This window comes from Enhydra lutris, unplaced genomic scaffold (assembly GCF_002288905.1).
Source record: "Enhydra lutris kenyoni isolate GAN:26980312 unplaced genomic scaffold, ASM228890v2 scaffoldscaffold13, whole genome shotgun sequence".
NCBI lineage: Eukaryota > Metazoa > Chordata > Mammalia > Carnivora > Mustelidae > Enhydra > Enhydra lutris.
Window position 1 is genome coordinate 6,520,576 of NW_019154097.1, and position 17,984 is coordinate 6,538,559.

The 17,984-nt window shown below is 46.9% G+C and overlaps 1 protein-coding gene across 1 annotated transcript in view; it reads left to right on the forward strand.

Annotated features, from left to right (window-relative positions):
- LOC111146089 (stimulated by retinoic acid gene 6 protein-like) overlaps positions 1 to 16,462 on the forward strand; it is a 57,984-nt gene extending 41,522 nt beyond the window's left edge. The window contains 9 exon segments of the mRNA XM_022501473.1: positions 1,762 to 1,915; positions 7,820 to 7,895; positions 11,406 to 11,487; positions 11,796 to 11,844; positions 12,073 to 12,190; positions 13,237 to 13,356; positions 14,600 to 14,763; positions 15,483 to 15,629; positions 16,314 to 16,462. Coding sequence (XP_022357181.1) covers positions 1,762 to 1,915; positions 7,820 to 7,895; positions 11,406 to 11,487; positions 11,796 to 11,844; positions 12,073 to 12,190; positions 13,237 to 13,356; positions 14,600 to 14,763; positions 15,483 to 15,629; positions 16,314 to 16,462 — 1,059 coding nt within the window.
- Positions 16,463 to 17,984: the final 1,522 nt, after the last annotated feature.

Consider the following 17,984-nt stretch of genomic DNA (forward strand, 5'->3'; position numbering starts at 1 on the left):
GGTTCCATGAGTTGGGAAGAGGGAGGGATGAATAGGCAGAACACAAAAGATTTTTGAGGCAGTGGAAATACTTTGTATGATACTATTATGGTAGATACATGTCATCAAAGGTTTGTTGAAATCCATAGAATCCAGGAGTGAACCCTAGTGTGAACTATGGGGTATGGGTGATAATCATGTTTCAGCTTATTATTATTCAGGTGTATTATTTAAATTTGCTTTCTCAACAACCAAAAAATTTAAATGTTGGCATAATTTTGATTTTAATATTTTATTAAGCATGGGATCAAAACATTTCATGTGGTCAAAGTTACCTGAGGTAAAATGTCTGAGTCAAAAGTGGGGTCAGCCTGGAGAGATAGAAATAGCAAGACCAAATTGTCTTCTGGATGCTACCTATATATAAATTAATCTTGTGATTGAGTTTTAAATGAATGTGTTAGGTAATGCTGAAGTACCACATAAACCCCTAAATTTCAGTGACTTAACACTATATATATTTTTGCCCATGCAACAATGATGAGTGGGTGGGGTTCGGGTCCGGAGGGCAGTGGACCTCTGCATGTTACTCCATAACCCAGATTCTTCTGTCATGTTCCTCATTATCTCCAAGAACCCTCCCATCTGCATCCAGTCAGCAGAAGGGGGAGGTGCATGGAGAAATGCATGTGGAAGGTTTTCAAAGACCTGTGTGGACTGGCACACATTCCTTCCATTCCTCTTCTGGGGCAAGAACCATGTCATGTGGCCACATCTAACTCAAGGGAGGCTGGGAAAAGTAGTCCAGCTTTGTGCCCAAAGGGGAGAATGGATTTTAATGGACAACTGGAGTTCTCCACAATGTGAATAACCAACCTGAAGTTACTGTGTTCCTTAAGTCTTTGGTGGCTCTCTACTGAATGCCACGCACCATGCTAAGATGGAAGGCTATTTAAAACGAGAAAACTCTATGGGGCACCTGGGTGGCTCAGTGGATTAAAGCCTCTGCCTTCGGCTCAGGTCATGATCTCAGGGTCCTGGGATCAAGCCCCGGGATCATGGAAGAGAGAAGACAGCGGATTTATCAGACTTGGCCTAGGAGAGGCCCATGGTCTAAGAGAAGGGGATATGATGTGGTATGAAGTACTTGCCATGTAAAGAGAGAAAAAAGGTGAAAGTGCTCTGAAAGCTGAGTGAATTATCTTAGATTGAGACACTGCCTGAAGATGGTAACATTTGGAGCTGCACATTCAAAGACAGACAAAATCTGGTTGATGAAGTAAAATGGTAGTAGGAACTCTAGAAGCTTTGGTATGATGGTAGGCATAGAGCCATGGAACCATGATGACAAGATGATGGGAGTGAGCACGTGTGACCTGCATACAGGAACCAGCACCTTCTCTAACATGGCTACCACCAGGACACCAGAAAGACAGTGAGTGGTGAGAGATACAGCTGGAATTGTCCCCAAGGTCACTCCTTAGTCACAGTTAGGCATTCATTTCACTTGGATGTAATTAATGTTTGAAGAGTTCCTTGAGCCCTTGTAGGACCTAGTCTTGTGTGCTATTGGGTGAAGAAAAGAGTTTGGGCTGACTCCAAAGAAGTCCTCAAAGAAGTCACAGTCCCGCTCATGTTGGGATAGCCACTGTCCAGAGTCTATTTCAGATGAGTTTTGAGCTTTAAAGAGTTTTGACCTCAAAACCAAAGAGAGGGCCATATGTTATTCACTTACTAGGCTGGACTCGGGTGTGACATTGAAATGTTTGCTGTTTGTACCAGTTCATTGTCATTGAGTTCTGCATGTTCGTGTATGTGAGAGACGAGCTGGATGTGTTTGAGGGGGAGCTGGAGAGCTACATCGCCTCCGTGAACCAGACGGGGACACTGACCCCAGTCAGTCTGCAAGTGAAAGAGCTGATGAGTGTCACCAAAGGTAAAACCACCACACCTCTTTTGTTGGGAAAGAGTGGGAAACTGGGAGAAGGACTTGGAACTCGCGGCAGGTGCACCCTTGGGATAATTATTTCTGTAGCATTGCCATTATCTGCATGAGGTGCCTGGTTTGGGAGACAAGTGGGTTACAACTGGTCTATGCCTCCCTGGGTGACTGGAAGGCCAGTGGGGTTGGGATCCAGGCCATTCTGTTAAAATCTGTTTGGGGCTGAATTAAACATGCCCTGAGAATTTTCTCATTTTAAAGATTTTATTTATTTATTTGGCGGACAGAGATCACAAGTAGGCAGATAGCCAGGTAGCGGGGAGGAGGGAAGCAGGCTCCCTGCTGAGCAGAGAGCTGGATGTGGGGCTTGATCCCAGGACCCTGAGATCATGACCTGAGCCAAAGGCAGAGGCTTAACCCACTGAGCCACCCAGGTGCCCCATAGAATTTTCTCATTTTAAATAGCCCATTTTGTTTTGATGCCAGTGGGAACAATTAAATCATCATCTCTTTTTCACTTTGGAAAAAATAAAACAGCAAGTCATGGCTTTTCGTTAGGGTTATATGGAAATTTTATTTCTGCTGTTCCTATGTAGTTTCTGGTTTGTGCGGACTGCTGTGACAAATTGCCGTAGACTGGATAGTAGAAACAACAAGCACTTACTCATTCCCCAGTTCTGGAGCCTGAGGAGTTCAAGGTGCCAGCAGGTCTGGTGTCTGGTGAGAGCCTGCTTCCTGATTTTGTATCCTCAGTGCTGGAGCGTAGGGAGAGGAAGCCAGCTGTCTCCTTTCTCTTCTTATAATGACACTAATCCCCAAAGCCACAACTCGACCTACCATCATGCTGGGGTTAGGGTCTTGATATAGGAGTCTGTCCAGAGCAGTCACTTCACCTTAAGATACCAGCTGTCTTTGAAAACGACATTCTAATTCTTTGTCCGTTGCCTAGGGAGGGAGGCGAGTTCTTCCCTCTTTCCTGCAAAGAAAGGCCCTAGACTAGATGTTAGGTAAACTCCCTGCCATCAGACAGGTCAGGTCCTCTCCCTTGTCCTCAGCTTCCTCATCTTTAAAGATTTTATTTATTTATTTGACAGACAGAGATCATAAGTAGGCAAAGAGGCAGACAGAGAGAGAAAGGAGGAATAGGCTCCCTGCTAAGCAGAGAGCCCGATGCGGGACTCGATCCCAGGACCCTGGGATCATGACCTGAGCCGAAGGCAGAGGCTTAACCCACTGAGCCACCCGGGTGCCCCAGCTTCCTCATCTTTAAATGGGGGCTTGGAACGGGGTGGGAAGTGGTTTCCAAAAACCTCAGTAGCATCGACATTTAATGGCCATAAATTACCAAATGTTTCTTAAGTTGTGAAACAGGTGTTGCAAATGATATTTTTACTTAAGACACAATCCAGTAGAGTACGGCAACCAGAAGGAAACAGATCTCCTGTGAATTATTTGAGGGAAATTCTCTTTCATACACGTGGCATGGAAAGTTACTTTGATGGGAGCACTGGGGTACCACCCCTTCCATACCAACATACTTCACTGTTGCCCTTGAACATTCCCATTCATCTTTAATGTAGGTTCATGCTCAGGCTGAGGAGTCCCTGAGTACCGCGCTCAGCAAGCCTGGTCTAATCTTCAAGTTCAGTCATACTGATTTTAAGTCATAGTTTTGAAAGTTTACATTTTCCCCCTCCTCTGGGCAAGTTTGTAATGCCAACCTCAGTTACTCACTCTGGGTGAACCCGGAGTAAATATATCACCATATTCACTCGTGTTGTACCCCCTCTTCCGTGTATTTCTCTCATGTTTAGATACTTTGAGAGTCAAAACATAAAATTTTCGCTCCATCTTGATCTTTTTCGGCTTTAATACCGCTGTCCCGTGGCCGAGAGAGACTTTTAGGCTTCATCTTTGAAGATAAACATTCATCTTTGGGACAATAAACCTTAAATGAAAAGTGTGCTATCAGCCATGCTCTTGCTGCGGGCTGGAGTAAGTCTGCACTCGCTCTGCTCATGGCCAGACACCTCCCATCCTTTCCTTCAAGGCTCCCTGTGCCCCTGGGGGTGAGATTTATGGGGGTTTACCCTCATCCTTTGTGATGGTTGAAGTTTGGGATATAGCCCTTGCCTAATCCTGGTGATGCTGGGACAGAAACACATTTAAAACTTGGAAGGAATGGAAATCAGCTTTCTTTTTCCTTCTTTTTTTTTTCATTTTATTTTATTTTATTTCTTTTCAGTGTTCCAAAATTCATTGTTTATGCACCACACTCAGTGCTCCATGCAATACGTGCCCTCCATAATACCTACCACCAGGCTCACCCAACCTCCCAACCCCCTCCGCTCCAAAACCCTCAGTTTGTTTCTCAGAGTCCACAGTCTCTCATGGTTTGTCTCCCTCCGATTTCCCCCAACTCACTTCTCCTCTCCTCCCAATGTTCTCCGTGTTATTCCTTCTGCTCCACAAGTAAGTGAAACCATATGATAATTGACTCTCTCTGCTTGACTTATTTCACTCGGCATAATCTCTTCCAGTCCCGTCCATGTTGATACAGAAGTTGGGTATTCATCCTTTCTGATGGAGGCATAATACTCCATAGTGTATATGGACCACATCTTCTTTATCCATTTGTCTGTTGAAGGGCATCTTGGTTCTTTCCACAGTTTGGCAACTGTGACCATTGCCGCTATGAACATTGGGGTACAGATGGCCCTTCTTTTCACTACATTTGTATCTTTGGGGTAAATACCCAGTAGTGCAATTGCAGGGTCATAGGGAAGCTCTATTTTTAATTTCTTAAGGAATCTGCACACTGTTTTCCAAAGTGGCTGCACCACCTTGCATTCCCACCAACCAGTGTAAGAGGGTTCCCCTTTCTCCACATCCTCTCCAACACTTATTGTTTACTGTTTAGTTAATTTTGGCCATTCTAAGTGGTGTAAGGTGGTATCTCAATGTGGTTTTAATTTGAATCTCCCTGATGGCTAGTGATGATGAACATTTTTTCATGTGTCTGATAGCCATTGGTATGTCTTCATTGGACAAGGGTCTTTTCATGTCTTCTGCCCATTTTTTGACGTGATTATCTGTTTTGTGTGTGTTGAGTTTGAGGAGTTCTTTATAGATCTTTCCAAAGATATAACTCACACACCTCACAATCCATCCACTTAAAGTACAGTTTAGTGGTTTTAGTATATTCTCAGCCATCACTGTTGTGCGACCAATCACCACAATCAAATGTGGAACGTTTTCATCACCTTAAAAAGAAATCATAATCATTTACAATCTCTCCTCATTTCCCCTCAACATTCCCAGCCCTAGGTTACCACTGTTTTCTGGCTCTGTGGATTTGGCTCTTCTGGACTTCTTATATGTATGGAATCCCACAATACATGGTCTTTTTTGACCGTTTTCTCTCACGTAGCAAATGTTTACAAAGTTCATCTATGTCATGGCATGCGACCAAACTTCATTATTTTTTATTGCTGGAGTTTATTCTGTTGTATGAATATACCACATTGTGTTGATCCAGTCATCGGTTGGTGGAAATCTGGGTTGTTTCAACTTTTTTGCTATTATGAGTAATATTTCTGTGAACATTCATCTCCAAGGTTTTCATATATTTTCGTATGTCTTGGATATATACCTAGGAGTGGAATTCTGGATTGTATGGTAACTATGTTTAACCTTTCAAGGAATTGCCAGACTATTTTCAGAAGCACCTGCCTCACTGTGTATTACCACCAGTGATTTATCAGGGATCCAGTTTCTCCATATCTTCACCAACACATGTTGATATGTTTTTTGTTTTTTAATAGTGATCTAGGAAGTGTGAAATGTCATCTTATTGTGGTTTTGGTTTTCATTTCCCTGATGTCTAAGGATGTTGACTGCGATGGGACTGGAGGAGATTGGCCATTTGTACATCTTCTGTTTATCTCCATGGAGATTCTTTGCCTATTTCTAAATTATTACTGAGCTGTAAGAATTCTTTACATTACACATAAATCCCTTAAAAGAGATACAATTTGCAAGAATTTTTCTCTCAGTCTGTGGGTTGCTTTTTCTCTTTTTTGACAGTGTCCTTTGAAACACAGATGGTTTTAATTTTGATGGAGTTCAGCATAGTCATTTTTCTTTCATTACATGTGTGCATCTAAGAAAATATTGCCTAACTTGAGGTCACAAAGATTTATTCTATTTCCTTTAAAGACTTCTACAATTTTAGCTTTTACATTTAAACCCATCATCCCCCTTTGAGTTAATTTTTGTATATGCTGTGAGGTAAGGTTCTCACTTCACTGGTTTCCATGTGAATATCAGTTAACCCCATGCCATTTGTGGAAAAGCATATTCTTTCCTCATTGAATTGTCTTTTTCATCCTTGTTGAAAGTACACTGATGCTAAGTACGCTGATTACTTCTGGATTCTCAGGTTATCACACTGATCTGTTTATCCTTATGGCAGTACCACATTGTCCTCATTACTGTAGCTTTGTAGTAAGTTTAAAATCAAGAAATGTGAGTCCTGAAATTTTCTTCTTCCTTTTCAAGATTATATTGCCTATTCTAGGTCTCTTCATTTTCATATGAATTTTAAGATTAGCTTGTTGATTTATGCAAAATTGGCATTGGAATTTTGAGAAGGATTAGATTGAATCTTTAGATTGGTTCAGGGAGTGTTACCATGTTAGCAGAGACCCTCCTGTACAGGAATACAGCATGTCTTTCCATGGATCGAAATTTTCTTTAATTTCTTTCAACAGTCTTTTGTAGTTTCCAGGGTACAGGTTGCACACTTCTTCTGTTTATTCTTAAGTATTTTATTCTTTTTGATGCTAATGCAAGCATATTTTCATTTTGTTCATTGCCAGTGCCTAGAAATACAGTTGATTTTTATATATTTGTCTTGTATCCTGCAAGCTTGCTGAACTTGTTTATTAATGAGTTTTAATCTTTTTTGTTTGTTCATTCCATAGAATTTTTTAAATATAAGAACATGTCACTGGTGAACAGAGGTAGTTTTATTTTTTTCCTTTGCAGACTGGCTGCATTTTTTTGCCCAATTTCCCTGGCTAGGCCCTCCAGTACGATGTTGGGTAGAACTGGCAAGAGTGGACATTGATTCTCTTATACCTGAACTTAGGGGGGAAACCAATCAGTCTTTTGCTGTTAAGCGTGGTGTTAGCTGTGGGTTTTTTGTGTTTGTGTTTGTGTTTTTGTTTTTGTTTTTGTTTTTGTTTGCAAATGCTCTGTATCAGGTTGAGGAAGTTCTCTTCTATTTCTACTCTATGAAGTGTTTTTCATTATGAAGAGGTATTGGATGTTTTTAAAATGGTTTTTGGCCCAACTGATAAACAGCTTGTCTGCAAGCTCCTCTACACATCATTCCCCTTCCCTGTTTTCTCCACCCCCACCTTGCTCCCAAGCACACAGGATCACGTGAAAGCAGATTAGATACAACATATTAAAAACTTGCCAAAAGAGGGATGAAAGACGTCAGTCAGGACCTCTTGACTCCAATTACCCTTGCGCAGGGTTGCTTTTTACCGGGGGTGGCAAAGAGAAGTCAACTATGAGTCATTCTACAAGGGTGGGAGGTGACTGGGATGTGTATACTCCTTCATTTTCTCTTCCCATTACTTACTGTAGATGGAAAATCTTAATATCAAAGGAGAGGCTTGTGCAAGAAGCAAAGCATAGCAAGGGCGTGTGTGTGTCTGAAATGAGACAGAAATAGAAGAAATAGAAGCAAAACTTTATGTACACAAGAAATGTGTTAAAGGAAGTAAAATGTATCACCCAGCTCTTTCTGATGTGAACAGCTGTATTTTGAAAATAATGTTTCTGGCTCATCTTCTCAGGCCTCTCCCGTGACTTCTTCTATTTCAGGAGTCTGGCTGGTGACCATCTTGCCCGCCTCCCTCATGTGCGTGAGCTATCTGTTCCACATATTGGCCTGTTACCGGTAAGAGGGCTCTGGGAGTCACTGGTGTGTCTTCAGCTAGAATTTTCTAGAAATTCCTGAGTAGTGACAGCAGTGCTCGAATTGAAACCAGGAATGTATATGCCATCCAGGAGTAGCCACATTTATTGGTTGTAAAACAGAAAGCCCCAAACCAAAAAATCTATTGATCTGAGCTTCTGCTATAAGCTTGACATTGTGCTTAGAATATTTTGATTTTCAGGGTGGCTCAGTTGATCAAGCAGCCATCTCTTGGTTTCAGCCCAGGTCATGATCTCAGGGTTCTGGGATCAAGCCCCGCTCAGTGGGGAGTCTGCTTCCCTCCTTCTCCTTCTCCCTTTGCTCCTCCCCTGACATGCATACATGATCTCTCTCTCTCTCTCTGTCTCTCTCCCTCAAATAAATAAATAAATAAATAAATCTTTAAAAAAATTAATTCTTTTGATTTTCACCACAACCTGAGAGGCACTTCCATCTCTGTTTTAACAGCTGAGAAGGCTGAGACAAAAGACAAGAGAACTCAGCCGTGCCATTAGCAGCTGGCCATGTCTTCTGCCCTGAGATGCCTTATCACGTCTTGTACGCTCAGCATCTCTGTTGGGGCTCAGACTTGCCCTGCTCCCCAGGACTAACCACAGTGGGTTCCTAGCAGGTGCATCTGGCTCAGGGGGTACCAAAGGAGATTAGGTCAAGGACACGGGGTGCACGAGTCTTTAGAAGAGCAGAGCAGGAGGAGGGGATGGCCTTGAATATGTAGTGAGCATTTCACTGCAGACAGTGGTTGAATTTTAGGTATTCGCCTTCTGTCCTCTCTCTCTACTCTCAGTATCTCTCTGTCTCCCAGTTCTTCCCTCACATGCAGTTACAGGAGGCCCAGGGCCATCTCTTACTGCCTCCCCTTCCCCGGAGCATCCTGCCTTTACAGCCTCCCCATCTGGCTGCCCAAAGTGTGGCTCTCTTGCAGATGGCAGGCAAGTAAGTACTCTCCTGGTACAAAGAGGCCCCAGCTCTCCATCCCAGCCCTAGCTTGCTCCCTCTCTCTGCTTTCTTGTCCCTGGATCCTGTGGGTGGACTGGACACTGCCACTCTCCCCTGCCCTCCCTGATGCAGGGATATGGCCTGCAAGTGCCTGGGAGATGATCAGTGAGACATTGGACCACAACCAGTCAAAACCACATTTTAGAGCTGTCTGCGCTGACATGGGTAGAGGGCACAGGGGTGGGAGGCCTTATTCTTGTCCAGGCTGGCCCCTCCCTCCCATTCCTGTCATGAGGACTGATGACCCCCATCCTGTCTGCTTTACAGGACCATGGGGCAAAGGAAATAGTGGATAAGAAAACGCTACAACCAGATAGTACTAGCACTGTGCTCGTATTTTTATTTCTCTTAGAATTAGTCTAATCTCTCTTTTTTTAAAAAATGTTATAAAAATATTTAATGTAAAATCCTTCTCCTATTCAGATCCCAGTTTGTTGCCCCAGAGCTAAGCATTATTCATTTTCTGTATCCTTCCAGAAATTGTCTGTGCCTTGTGCAAATCTGTGTTTGCATTCTGTGTTTGCATTCCTGGTGGCGTACTCTACTCCAGGCTGCTAAGCTGAGACCATGAAGCTCACAGATGCAATTTTGAATTTTCTAACAGACACTAACTTTTAACCTTAAAAAGTTAAAAAAAGAGATGAAAATAATTGAATATATTTTACTGAACCTAACAGAACCCCAAACCATCTTTTTGTCATGTAATAAATGCGCATACTTTTTTTTCAAGATTTTATTTATTTGACAGAGAGAGATTCAGCAAGAGAGGGAACACAAGCAGGGGCAGAGGGAGAGGGAGAAGCTGGCTCCCCCCTGAGCAGGGAGCCCAATGTGGGGCTCTATCCCAGGACCCTGGGATCATGACCTGAACCGAAGCCAGAGGCTTAACTGAGCCACCCAAATGCCCCAAGTATGCAAACTATTAATGACATGTTTACATTCTTTATTTCATACTGAGTCTTCCCAATTTAGTGGTCATAAAATCACAAAACTTCCTGGAAAATGTTGGAGATAGGATGTTAGGAAAAAGGCAGGACACAGATGAGAATGCACCATGAACATAACCATTACCAGCCTAATCTTTACTCAAAGGGCCAGGTTGAGAGCAGTTTGCAGGGGTGCTGGGAGCATGAGGGGCTGTGGTCCCTTTCTCAGTTTCCTTTATGTTGCTATAAGGTGGACCTATCATTAAATATGGGTTTCCATTATTACCTGTTTTGAAATATTATTACATAAGTAATACATATTCATCACAGAACAAATAAGAAAACAGAGCAAATTGAAAAAAATAAAAGCCGCACACAGTCTCAACTTCCACATTTAGTCGCCATGAAGACTAGGTAACTACATATTATTTTTACAAACTATATTAAGATTTTTAAATCATCAGGGATACATATGACTGTGTTAAGACCACAGTGAGGCATCACCTCACATTGGTTCGAATGGCTAGTTTAGTCCCCAAACCACAAGAAGTAGCCAGTATGCGCGAGGATGTGGTGAAAATGAAGCCTTCGTGCATTGTTGATGGGGATGCAAATTGTGCAGCTGCTGTGGAAAACAGCATGGAGGTCCCTCAAAAAAGTAAAAATAGAACTTCTGATCAGATGATCCAACAACTTCATTCCTGGGTATTTATGGGAAGAAAACAAAAACCGTATTTTGGAAACATATTTGCACTCCCATGTTTATTGCCACATTATTTACAATACTCAAGATATGAAAAATAAGCTAGGTGTCCATTGATGGATGGAAGGGGCAAAGAAGATGCGACACACACACACACACACACACAGTGGAATACCATTCAGCCATAAAAACAAATGAAATCTTGTCATTTGCAGAACGTGGATAGACCTTAAAAGGTGTTATGCTTAGTGAAGTAAGTCAGACAGGGAAGGATAAATACTGTATGATCTCACTTATATGTGGAATCTAAAACAAAACAAAAATCCAAGCTCACAGATGCAAAGAACAGATGTGAGGTTGTCAGAGGCAGGTTGGGGGGATGGGTGAAGGGACTCAAAAGGTATAAGCTTCTAGTTATAGAATAAATATCATGGGGATGTAATACACAGCCTGGTGGCTCTAGGTAATAGCGCTGTGCTTCAGATTTACAAGCTGGGGAGTATAGATCTTAAAAGCTCTCATCACAAGAAAAAAATCTTATAACTATGCAAGATGATGGATGTTAACTAGACTCATCATGGTGACCATTTTGCAATATACACTTAAATCATTATGTTGTACGCTTGAACCTAATATAATGTTATATGTCAACTATATCTCAATTTAAAAAGTATTTTGAAAGTATTTTTAAGTCTGACGAGGACGTCCCAGGAGCTGTGGTCAACACAGGGAAGCCGAGCCGGCCACCATCTCCCTCCACTGGCTTTTCTGTCTACATCTCTTGAGCTTGAAGTGCATAAACAGCCGTGGCCATGAGTATTCCTGATTTCCCACTTTTTCCTCTAGAAAGCACATGAAGAGGTTGTGGGCAGGAAAGAAACACTTTCTCCCTTTGAAGTTCCATAATCCTTCCTCGTCGGAGAGTGTGGTGAGTTCTCTGAGGCCTCTCTCTGCTCTGAGACCGAGGGGTTGGCTGAATCCTGGTGTCCTGCAGCTGGGACAGGGGCAGCAGCCTCTGGGAGGAAGAGCCCGGACTGGGAGTCCATGGGCCTCACTTCTGCTGCTGGGTGAGCCTTCTGGCCCTTGGTCTCCTCTTCTGTAAAACGATGGCAGTCATGACATCTGTCTTGGTGTATGGGTCGGTGAACCTCAGATGAGGCGGGGACGCTTGACCCATGTGTTAGAGGTGATCAGTGTTTTCTCCCCTCTGAGGCCCTTTTTCTTTTTAAATTCCAGGTGGCCATTGCAAGGTACTCTGGCTGGCAAATAGCCTACATACTGTGGGGTAAGTGTCTTCACGTGACCTGTTGTAGTTCAACACCCGTTCCCCAGGAGCCTGCAGAGTCCTGGCTGTGGGTAGAGAGAAGAGAGATCGTCCCAGGCAGAAGACACAGCACAAGCAAGAATGCCAGGACCTTCAGTGGGAAGAGGCTGGAGGGGGGACTTCAGGGAGGGCCAGGTATGACCGGGTCACGAAGGGCCTCGGGTGACTGTGCGTTCCCTTGGCCCCCAGGCTACCTCATCATCCACGTGGTGCAGAGCCTCTTTGGCATCCTGATCATGTACAGCCTGGTGTTGCCTGTCATCCACAACCAGGACCTGGAGATGCTCCAAGGACTGGGCATTGGGACGTAAGTGCTGGGCGGGCTCTCTGTCCGTGCCCGGGGCCTTGGAGCTCCTGTTCAAATTGCCCCTTCCCTGTTGGGATCTCACTAATTCCTGGACCCACGTTCTCAGCTCTGACCCAAGGATGGGCCAAAATAGCAACTCATCACCATGGGAACCTTACGGTTCACAGACTGTTTGCATTCTCGCTGGTCAGTGGGGGTGCTCACAGTTGTGTCTATGGGGGAGACATATGTGTCCATTTTATAGCCGGGAAGATTGAGGTTCAGGGAGGTGACATGAGAGTCAGGGCAGTATAGTGGAAGGAGAGAGGAGAAAACCTGAACTTAGGTTCTCGATCAGCTGTGTGACCCTGGGTGAACTGCTTCTCTGAGCCTCAGTTTACCCCTGTGGAAGGTAAAAGTGAAGGTTGACATTACTGAGAATTCACTGTGCATCTTTTGTCTTAGGAACCCTTGGAAGGTTGAGTCTCATATTAAGGCCCATTTTTCACACAAGGAAGCAGAGGCACAGAGGCCTCACCAGTATGTCCAAGGAAGGGAAGAGGCAGGATTGGGAGCTAGCCACCTGAAGCCGAGGCCCCATTTAAGCGCCCCGCACGGCCTCTCGGGGAAGCAAACACAGGACATGGCCCTCTCTGGGAACTCCTGCTCTGAGCTCCTTGGTTCCATTCTCCCCTAGAGCCATGTGGGAGGCTGGGCAGAGCCTGCTTGTCCACTCTCAGGGCCTTCATGAACTCTCAAAAAACCCCATCCTTTTCTTTGATTTCCATGCTGTTAAACACGCAGCTTAGCGGTCACATGTAATTAAATCCTGAACTTCCGATCTGGAGTCACAAGACCTGACCATGCGGCTTTGAGAAAGCCGTCCGCCCTTCGTGAGCCTGTTTTCTCATCAGACAGTGGGTGTGAGAAGGCTCTGGAGGCATAAAGCCCAGAGCCGGGGCTCGTGTTGTCCCAGCAAGCTGGCTGGTCCCTGTCCTCTCTGTCACTGGGCACCGGAGGAGGGCTTGGACAAGGCCACCTCAGGACTGTCTCGCCCTGTGTTTCAGCCTCACCATAGCCATCGTCCTGGGTCTCATGGTCCTGCAGGTGTGGATTGCCGCCACCTTCTTCCTGCAGCCGAAGATGAGCGCAGCTGACAGGCAGAAGCCCCTGGCGCTCAACAACAGGTGGGGTAACGAAGGGAGTGGGGATCGGAGGCTTGGATGTCAGCAGCCTCTCGCTCCTTCCTCTTCCCCCTTGGCAGGTTCCTGGGCGGACGACACTCTCCCTGAGAGGGCGAGGGGTGGTGGTTTGGGAGCGGCCTCTGGGACCCAACTGCCTGGGTCCAAATCCTGGCTCCCTTATGGGCGATGGCACTGTATGTGGTCTTCCAGAACACCCATGAATGGTAGTTTCTTCATTTTACAAATAATTGCGCACCTCAGAGAGGTATTTGGAGCATGAACTGTGTTCCATTATGCACTTAGAACAATAGTGCCTGGTCCGACGTGCTCCTTTGTGGTTCACTCATTCAAAGCCCTTCACTCAGGGAGGAAACAAAGCCGGCACTAAGGATACAGAGGTATCCCTCCATGACCGCTTGCAGAAGCTCCCCGTCCACCGGGGCCAGCAGACACAGACACATGGCGACAACTCCGGGGTGAGGGGTGGTTGGTAACAGCCTCATGAGAGCGAGGCAGGTAATGGAGAAAGAGAGACAGAAATGGGTCATTCAATGGCAAGTGGGACGTTTGAGCTGAATGCAGTAGGCTGGTGGGATTCCGGTGGGTAACTCTGAGGAGAATGCGTGACCAGCAGCCCTCGTGGTCCAGATGGAGGCAGCTGGCCACGAAAGGGCAAGACGTGTTGAAAGAACAGTGAGAATTCAATATGGCAACCGTGAAGTGGCCTTGGATGGTGAGGGGCAGACGGGGGGTACAGAGTGATGACCCCAGGAAGACCCCTCCTAGAGATGGCCCAGACATCCAGGATGCCCGAGTTGGGGCCTTATCCCACCCACGGGCAACAGGAAACCACACAATCCAGTGGTCCTCTAGGAAGTTTCCCCTGGAGGACTTGGAACAGTTCCAGCGGGGGAAGGGGGAGAGGAGCCGGTCATTATGACAATGGACAGTGGGAAAGCCACAACCTCTGCTGTAACCACAAAGCCAGCTGTGGCCATGAGATTTCTTGTGGTACAGGAAACCTTAAAACCCAAGGATCCCATGAAACATCACAGCCACCGTTGACAACCTGCACTGTATCTGAGCTCATCCCCAGACCAGTGCTGTGTGGCCGGGACAATCACGTCACACGGCTAGGAGACGGGAGTTGCAGGGTTTTACCCCAGGCCTGGGGCCCTGAGCCAGCATGCACAGCCGCCTCCTCCTGCTCAAAGCCTGCTGCCCCTCTGCCTGCTTCTGTTTGCAGGAAAGCATTCCACAACTTCAACTACTTTCTGTTCTTCTACAACGTACTGCTGGGCCTGGGCGCTTGTCTCTCCAGGCTGCTCATCAGCTGCGTCCTGGGCACATGGCTGATCGCACGCATTGACAGGACCATCATGCAGAATGGCTATGAGGGAGCGGACATGGGTGAGTGGCTGATCCCCGGTGGGTATGCATTGAGTCAGGGGCGGGGGGCGAGGGGGGCGCTGCTCTTGCAGCTTTCTGGAAGCCGCCGGCCGTTCGGGTCCCGGAAGCCTGGACTTCACACCCTCCTCCTGCCCAGAACTCAGCTTTCATGGAGGCTCTAATGCTGAGCAGAAAAAAAGCATTCAGCCTAATAGAAGAGAATTCAGGCTAGTGAAACAGCTGCATATTTGACAGACCTTCCCGGTATCATGGAGAGCAGTAAGAAGTACTAGAACTCCATCTGAACAGTTAGAATGTAACTAATTTACCTGAACATTTTGAGGAAGAATATGTCATAGAATTAACAGTGTCATTAGCTGGAAACATAGTTAAGAAAATGGTCTGTCCTGATGAAAAGACTCCCAAATCAAGCCATTTCTGTAGAGCAAAAATCGTCTCGGTTTTCTTTCTGACCTGTGTCCATTCATTCACTCCCCCATTGCTTGTATGCCTGGCAGCCTCTCCGTACAAGCCACGGCGTTCCTCCTGCTTTCGGCTTAGGTCTCTGCAAAAGGGATGGATTAGAATGATAGCCTGAGAACCCTTCCAGCTCTTTGTACCTGATTTTCTAGATTCTCAGTGAAAACAGCACTGTTGAGGAACAACGTGGCCCAGGCTCGTGCGTCCCGGGACAGGACAGAGGGCATGCTGCCCGGCCTGACTTGCCTTGTGCGTTTCAGGGTTCAGTGCCTGGATCGGCATGCTCTATGTGGATCATTATCATACCAACCCTGTGCTCGTCAGCTTCTGTAACATCCTGATCACAGGGCAGAGGGAGAGGAAGCTGCAGCGGGCCATCAAATACTGGTGCCTAAATCAGTCGACAGGTAAGCCTCCTGTTTGAACCTATGCTGGGGTTGGACAACAGGCAACGAGGACCCTAAGGCTTCTCTGGGAGCCCCAATGACATGGCCCAGCTTCCCCCTTCCTCCATACTCTGTGCCCTGGGGAGCCCTCTACCGAGGAGACCAGGAGGCTTAGCACGTAGCCAGCCTGGCCAGGGGACCCTGGAGGCCTGGTGTCCTTGTCCTTCTAAGTGGGTTCCTCCCATGTTCCCAGGAAGGAGCCCTAGTTCTGCTGTCTGTGTCCTCCAGTCCCTTTGTTTGAGACCTCACCCATATCCCAGGCTTCATGCCAGACGCCCTCCAAGATGGGGCTCGGTTTAGTTACATCAAGCTCTTCTGGCTACCATTCTCTGCTCCCTTGAGGGTCAAAACTGTCTACCCCACCCCTCCCACCCTTATTACTCTGCTCTGCCTTCTGCTGGGAAGCCCACCAGTTAGCCACGTCTTGTGAGCACTGGTCTGGACTACGTTCGTCACTGTTCCTAACTGCAGACATCCAGCTTTGGCACAAACTCACATCCCTCCATCCGCCCTCATGTCCCCAGAAGTCCCCATCCAGCTCCTTCTCCTGCACCCCACACCTACCAGTCAGCTTCTCCTAGAGCTTCTGAGAACAGAGACAAGCTGCCCCATCCCCCAAGTCCATCTGCTCTGGTTCACTCCTAGGTCCCCGAATCTCAGCCAGGTCCAGGACGAGGTGGCTCCTGCTGCAGACCCTGGTCAACAACCCCAGACTTGTCATGCTCAGAAAGGCAAGACAAGGTCACGGCTCCCGGGACTTTACCCAGATCCTGCTGACGTGCTCAGAGAGCTGACAGTAACCAACCGATGTTGCTGCAAGGCCATTCCAGCACAACTGCCCCTGAGACGAGGCCCAGGCTCCCAGCTGCTGTCCCCCACAGTGTGAGAGGATGCAGTCACTGTCATGGGACAGCACGTGGGCTGAACCACGAAGTCAGGTCTAATAATCCAGTCCCTTGGTAAAAAGATCAAGAACTAAAGAGAATTTCTGTTGAACAGTCTTTTCTCAATAATGATTTCCACTATCCATGGTTAGGAGGTGGCGCTGGGGATTTCTGTACGGACAAGCACTCGGTTTGACTACAGGATAGAACTTTGTGAAGAAAGTGGTAAAATGTCTACACCAGGAGAACTTAACTGTTTAAAACAGTTTTTCTCTAGAAGAAAGTGTGGCCTTAATCCAACAGGATCCTCATTGTTTCCCCCTTTCCAGGCCTTCTGGTGATGTAGACAGGGCCTAAGCAGGGGGTGTGTAGGGGCATTCTGGGGGGTCAGAAGAGAGGCAGGGGGCTGGTTCTGGGTCTCTGTACACTTGGAAACCCTCCAATTCCATCCAGATCCTATCTATCCTCAGAGATGGGTGTAAATAGCTCCCCCTCAGGAAGTGGGACTTACCCCACCCACCAAATGGATGGGTCTCCACTTCTCTGCTATCAAACTCCCAGGGAGTGTCCTGCCTGGGGCAGGGGTGGGGGCTCTGATTCCTGCTCCCCCAAACCCCTGCAATACTCCCCCTGCAGTGAGTTCGAGAGAGATTCACCTTATTCCTTTTCTGGGGGTTAATGTGGTTCCCCTGGGAGGCAGACAGCCAGGGTCCATCAGAAAGAGGTCCCCAGCCCATAACTAGCCTCCCTTCCCCACCCCTTCGCAGGATGCACTACTGCCGAGGCCCTCTAGGGGGCAGGGCATGCACAGATAACAAGACAGGGACCTTTGCCAGGCTCTGGGCCCCAGAGAAGGTGGGAGGTGAGAGTTGAAGCTCAGGGAGGAGCTAGCACAACCCACTCTGATGACAGGGAGACTAAGGTCTCAGGCAGGAAGTGACTGCCCAGCCACTTAAGTGTCTCCTGACTTGGAGGAACCCCACATCTCTCTCCCCTCCATGGGCATCTCCTGAAGGAGAGGCTGAGTCCCACTCGGGCAGCTTTGCTGTGGGGCAGCCCCGGGAACCATGACATGAGGCTTATGTGGTGCCTCCACTCAGTCTTCCCTAAGAGGAGCATCAAACCCCAGCATGGGAGAGGCCTGCCAGGTGCTGTGACCTCAGGACTCAGTAGGCAGCTCTCTCCTTCCAAACCCTGCTGTCCTGCCCCCAGGTTCTCTGGCTTCCAGATAATCCTGCATTGCAAGGTCAGTGAGAAACATGCCAAGGAAGGGGAACATCAGGGCAGGAGTGGGGATGAGCTCTGGCTCTCAGGTGCCCCCAGGGACTGTCCCCTGAAAACGCCTCAGCCTCCACCCCAGGGTTCCCATGGGGAGCCCCCTAGTTCTCTTCCTGTCCCCCTCTAAGAACACCAGACCCCTACTAGTCCCCTC